Source organism: Cucurbita pepo, chromosome LG14 (genome assembly GCF_002806865.2).
Source record: "Cucurbita pepo subsp. pepo cultivar mu-cu-16 chromosome LG14, ASM280686v2, whole genome shotgun sequence".
NCBI classification, from domain to species: Eukaryota; Viridiplantae; Streptophyta; class Magnoliopsida; order Cucurbitales; family Cucurbitaceae; genus Cucurbita; species Cucurbita pepo.
Window position 1 is genome coordinate 6,463,749 of NC_036651.1, and position 6,159 is coordinate 6,469,907.

The window sequence follows — 6,159 nt, forward strand, 5'->3', positions numbered from 1 at the left end:
GAGCATGCCCACCGGCTAGGGACAGTGGCCCAGCGGTGTGCGAACTAGCTGGTGAGCCCATACTCGCACGTATGGGCTGCGTGTAGAGTATATGGTACACGTCCACGATTACCTGTTAGGATTACACCGTAGGGAAAACGAAACGAAACGAAACGAAACGAAACGAAACGAAACGAAACGAAATGAAAGGAAATGAAAGGAAAGATAGGTCCCATCATTTCATTGCATGTGATTGTTGCATTTAACCCCAATAGTGGGGTCACTTACTGAGTATTTCTTTAAATACTCAGGCCATGTGCTACTACATTTTTCAGGTTAAGGCAAGGCATTCCTGTACGGCTGACGACGGCATCGCAACTCGAGATCATGGCACATGCATAGGATAGTGGTATTTATTTTCTTAGACTTAGGATAGAATAGGATGTTTTAAACTTAAACGCTTATTTATTTTATTTCGAGTCTTTTGTTGTGTCATTTTAAAGATGTTTTCGAAACACGTAAGTCCATGGCTGTGTTTTAAGTTAAAGGTTATGTTTTATGGAATTTAAATAAAGTCTTCTGCATTCAATGTTTATGGTATGTATACAGTAGCGACCTTAAATTAAGTAGAAAATTTTTGGTCGTTACATAAGATATATTTCATAAATAATATATCTCAACACTCCCCCTCAAGTTGGAGAGTGTATGTCAATCACATCCAACTTGTCTTTAACTTGTCTTTACGGTAGATCAATAACACCCAAGTTGTCTTTCACTCTTGTCTTCCCAGTAATGAAAATATCCGTAAAAAATAGACCGTCTTTGATTGGTTTGCATTTTTAGACTTTCAAGAAATTATTGAATTTTCAAGAAAGATGCAAGACTCAGAAATAGGCCGCAATGATTAGCTCGAGGATTGGTAACTTGTCCCATTTAATTTGATTTGGAAGAAGTGAATATCCTCCCTGATCACTTCTTGGTCCATGCATAAATGCTTTAGAAATAGACTGCAATGATTGACTCGAGGATTGGTAACTTGTCCCATTTAATTTGATTTGGAACAAGTGAATATCCTCCCTCATCACTTCTAATACCATGTTAAGAATGGGATAGAAAATATAATTAGGAATGTGTATATTATCATTGATATTGATATCCTTTAAATAGAATACAAGCAAGTACAAATGAGAAAAATATAAAAGAATTAAATACTGATAATAAAATAAAATATACTCTAAATCAATTCATAAATAGAAGAATATTAAGATATAATATCTAAGATATATTCCATAAATAATATATCTCAACAATTTAGAACTTTATCCTAAATTGAGTCACTTCATCATCAAACTTGATCAAGACTTATTGAATAGCTCGAATACAATCTACCACAAAAAGTGCAGAAATGACAAAAATGATGCTCAAATTGGTAAGGACAAAAGTTCCAAGTTGAAAGAACAATTTCTTTTATACGTCATGATCTTTAAAATTCTAATTATATAGGTATTTATAGTCTCCCTACAAAATAAACTTTAATAAAAATATTTTTGAATTTTACATTTTATTTCAAAATAGTCGTAAATAGTTAAATTTTTTAATAATATTCTTAAATTTGTAATAAAAATCGCAAAAAAAATATCCTTTTAGTCGATCCAAATATATTAGATAACGGATTCAAGCTATAGCAAATAAGACAATTTAGTCGATGGAGTTAAATAGTGTCGATCTCAAGTTAAGCACAGATTCAAGCTATAGCAAATAAGACAATTTAGTCGATCCAATTATTTGCATTTCATTCGGTTTAAGGTGAAAGAGGGAAAGAGAAAGATACATATAATGTCTTAGAAACCATAGTATTTGATAGGAAAACACTTTTTCAACCACCACCACCACATGTTTTTTCTTCTCCTAAATCATCCCAAATTCACTACAATTGAGCTTCTTACATGATGCTTACCATCTAACCATTTCAAAGACCCAAATACATACCCTCGATGCTTGTTGTTTGCCAAACTTCGGAATACAACTTTGAAAGTCTTCTCTTCATCGGTTCGACTAAACTTCAACGTACTTGGCTCAACTGAAACTAAAACTCCTGGAGGTACCTTCACCCGAACTACGTACGTGCTTGGGCTTCCCACATTCTTAACTGTTCTTTTGATTGTCACAGGTCCTGATTTCATATTGGATATCGAGATTGATGGGTAGTTGAAATCTGTTAGTTTGAATGACTTTAAGCAAACGAAAGACGTATTGGAGAATTTACTGAGTTGTGCTTTGTTGTAGCCTCGAGCACATAAGAAATTTAGATAGTCGTTGGTGGTAAGGTCGTATACAAGCCCAGGATTTGCTGCTCGGTTGGGATGGACATGTCCCGCACCGTACGCCAATGGGTTGGCTACAAGCTTGGTGGAATCTAGTATTGGATGTAAGTCATTGGCTCTAGTTTCAGCTGAACAAGCGAAGGAAATGTTATTACAATGGGAATGAGCACAAAGAACCTCTCGAATCACGATGGAATTGTAATTGGTTACGCTAAATTTAATTATATCGAACACTTAAACACAACTAATCCTTTAGATCTTAGCACCAAGTATTTACGTAACGATTTGATAATTTGAATGTACCTGTGGTCATGATTGCAGATTTGATAGCTGCAGGACTCCATTTTGGATAAATGGTCTTGAGAAGGCCAACAATACCAGAAATATGGGGACATGACATGGAAGTGCCAGATACTACATTAAATGGAATTCGACGGTTATCAAATGGTGAACCACTTGGTGATGCATCTTCTGAATAGGCTGCAATTATATTGACGCCTGGTGCTGTTATATCAGGCTGAAGAAGTAAACAAAAAGAAAAAAAAATACACACACTTAATATTTCGAGTTGAACATTGAATATTCTAAAGTAGAAACACAGTGTAAACGAAAAGGAGAGCAAACATGGAAACCTTGAGTATTGACTCCTCGATTGAATTGGGACCTCTAGATGAGAATGAAGCCATAACAGGTGCCGGTTTGATTCCCGTCTCTGTCCTTACGTGAGTCATGTAAGCCACCGGAGTTCTGGTTAAAGTATAATGATAAGTTTCATGACTAAGAGTTTATTAGGAAAGACTTTCCAAGTTTTTAATTCTTTTTGTATTAAAAACACATTTTTAAACACTTAAAAAAGTCATTCAATTTTAGTAGATGAAGTAATTACTTGGTGGAGTTGATGTATTCATAGACTGTTTCGCCATCGATATAGCTTATGTGGGAAACAGGAAGCAGGTGTGCATCGGCTATAAGTTCATTCCCATCTTCCTCGTTGTTGGCTAGAATCATCCCAACGGCACCTGCTTGAGCAGCCACGTAACCCTTGTCCACTCTTGCACTATCCCCTCCTCTAACACAAACTATAATCTTCCCTTTCACCTTTCTCGGATCAAGAGACCCCTCCACACACAGTTTACTGCAAGGATGCATCACAATTTCCTCATTAGAGTGCGACTAGTATCAATGTCCTTACCTAAAAAGGGATTTTATTAGTCAAATTTTAAAAGTACATGGACCAAAATGGACGTTTCAAATGTAGCGGGACGAAAATGAACCAAGTTAAGAGTATATGGATCAAAATAATATTTAAACCTATACTTACGCGGTTTCAACAGAGATATTGATAGCTTTCGCATCTTCGGAAGTGATCAATGGATAGAATTGCTGAGCTGGCAATATTTTGTCTGAAATACTTGCTCCCTAGTGTTGATAGTTTGAAGATCATTAAAGATGGCAAAAAAAACATGAGAAAATAGAGGACTAAATTGAGTACCGTGATATGCTTCTTGTTTCCAAGGGCCACATAACTAGTAAATTGTCTGGTGATTGTGCTAGCAGCCACAGTGAAAAGCCAAGGCGCCACATTTTCTACGCTCTGTGGATCGGGTCCTGAGTTTCCACCCGAGCAAACGACGACGATCCCTTGTTGAACCGCATGGAAGGATCCAATCGCTGTTACATCGTCGAAAAACTCCGTGGAACCTCGACCAAGTGAAAGTGAAAGAACGTCAACACCATCAGTAATAGCAGCTTCTATGGCAGCTAGGATGTCTGCATCCGAACACTGACCACCATGAAATGTAGGCCAGCATACTTTATAGGCAGCAACAAAGGCTTTAGGTGAACCCCCTTTTGCAGTGCCATTACCATTTCCAAAAACGTTAGCTCCCGAAACAAAATTGCCTCCTGCCGTGGATAAAGTGTGTGTTCCATGCCCATCATGGTCCCTTGCTGTGTCAAAGCTACCATCAAGGGATCCTGCAAGGGCGGTGTAACCTTTATTGAAGTACCGTGCTCCAATTAGCTTCTTGTTACAATGAAAATTAGAGCCACCCTCACAACTTCCCCTCCACCTCGAGGGAATAGCTCCATATCCTTCGTCACTGAAACTTTTTGATTCTGGCCAAACGCCTATACCGATCCGAATTCGAGAAGAAAAATCTTAGAAATTTTAAAATGGTCAGAAACTTAATACAAATGCTATAAAATGTTTTCATAGCAACATATATAAGCTATATTTTAATCCTCTATTATAGCATCCATTACCGCTATAAAAAAAACTTTATAAAAAATCTTATAACATGAATGTTTTTCTAGCAACATATATGTAAGTTATAGTTTCATACTCTATAATAGCACTGACCGCTATAAAAAAATACTATAAAAAATTTCAGACATTTAATAACATGAATGTTTTCATAGCAACATATATATATATAAGCTATAGTTTCATACTCTATTGTAGCATCGATTACCGCTACAAAATAATGCTATAAAAAATTCCAGACTTTTAATAATTTGAATGTTTTTACCTAACATATATAAGTTATAGTTTCCTAATCTATTATAGCTATAAAAAAACACTGTTTTTTAATAACATGAATGTTTTCCTAGCGTTTCATACTCTATTATAGCATTCATTATAACTATAAAAAAAATGCTATAAAAAATTTTAGACTTTTAATAACATGGATCTTTTCATAGCAACATATATAAGCTATAGTTTCATACTCTATTATAGCATCCATTATAGCTATAAAAAAACGCTATAAAAAGTCCTAAAATTTTAATAACATAGGCTGTCACGACATACGAAAAACACTATAAAAAATCTATAATAACATTTTTCATAAGCTATCATATTCATTACTTTTTGTAGTGATACTCCGAACTAACCTGTGTCAAGGTTGCCAATGACGGTAGATTCACCAAAATTTGCACCATTCCAAATGGAATTTGGTGGAGTTCCTTCACCATTCTCTAGTTCAAGAAATTCCCATGAACTTGTTGTGTGCAGCTTTCTCATCTTGTTCTCGTGAACCGATAACACAGCGGGATGTCCTACCATGATAGGTAGCCAATTAGGCAACAAAATGAGTATCGATTCATATTAAAAATTGGATCGAATGGTTTACTTGTTAGATCTCGTGCAACTTTGTGGTCAAGAACGGCAGCAAAGCCATTGATATGTCTATTGTAAGAGTAGAAAATTGCTTCCTTGGCTATCTCATTGCTATACTTGGAAACATAAGAAGATTAAGCAAATTGGCAACTAAAATGTAATGACATAAACTAGAAGCTTCACCTTCCTAACAATGACCCAAGCAAACTGTAATGAGATTCTGTTGCGATTCGGAGATCGACCGAAGACGGATTCGAGCCGTGCGAATGTGATCCTAAGTAAACAATGTAAGACTGCACGAGATGAACATATGAGATATACGATCGAAGAAAGAAAAAACCAAAAGAATGGTTGATCATTGGCTTGCCTTTTGGGTGGCAATGGTGGATGTTTGAAACAAAGGGAAAAGAAAGAAGAGAAGAATGAATGAAGATAGATTGAAACCCTCCATAGCTTTAAGCATGAAGCTTATGAATGAGTAACTCCCTCCATTCTTTTCAGCTTTATAATAACAAACCTAAATGGCCTATGCCTCATTCGACTCTTCATTTTTTTATTTAAAGAAGGTTTTGAAATGAATTGGTGCAATCTTGGAAAGGAAATGAAATGAAAAACATTTAAGAGAATTCATTGCTCTAAAAGGTTGGAATCCTTAGCCATGTTCATATAACAACATTAAAATCTATTTATCAACGAGTTTCCTTGGTTTAGTGACGACTCAAGCAACTTGAATAG

The 6,159-nt window shown here is 35.7% G+C and overlaps 1 protein-coding gene across 1 annotated transcript; it reads right to left on the reverse strand.

Moving 5' to 3' along the window:
- Positions 1-1,892: 1,892 nt before the first annotated feature.
- LOC111810769 (subtilisin-like protease SBT5.4) lies at positions 1,893-5,875 on the reverse strand. Its single transcript, XM_023697548.1, has 10 exons — positions 5,792-5,875; positions 5,608-5,717; positions 5,438-5,535; positions 5,199-5,363; positions 3,796-4,433; positions 3,625-3,722; positions 3,190-3,438; positions 2,936-3,050; positions 2,607-2,820; positions 1,893-2,431 (listed from the first exon to the last, which is right to left on the reverse strand). Exons 1-10 carry the CDS (start codon positions 5,873-5,875, stop codon positions 1,893-1,895), a joined length of 2,310 nt encoding a protein of 769 aa, XP_023553316.1.
- Positions 5,876-6,159: the final 284 nt, after the last annotated feature.

Bases quoted from the DNA above. Each gene is read 5' to 3' on its own strand.
- LOC111810769 (XM_023697548.1), bottom strand. From the start codon at position 5,875: ATGGAGGGTTTCAATCTATCTTCATTCATTCTTCTCTTCTTTCTTTTC. The intron at 4,434-5,198 runs GTTAGTTCGGAG...GGATCGGTATAG, and splicing joins CATTGGCAACCTTGACACAG to GCGTTTGGCCAGAATCAAAA. The intron at 3,051-3,189 runs GTAATTACTTCA...TACTTTAACCAG, and splicing joins GAATACATCAACTCCACCAA to AACTCCGGTGGCTTACATGA.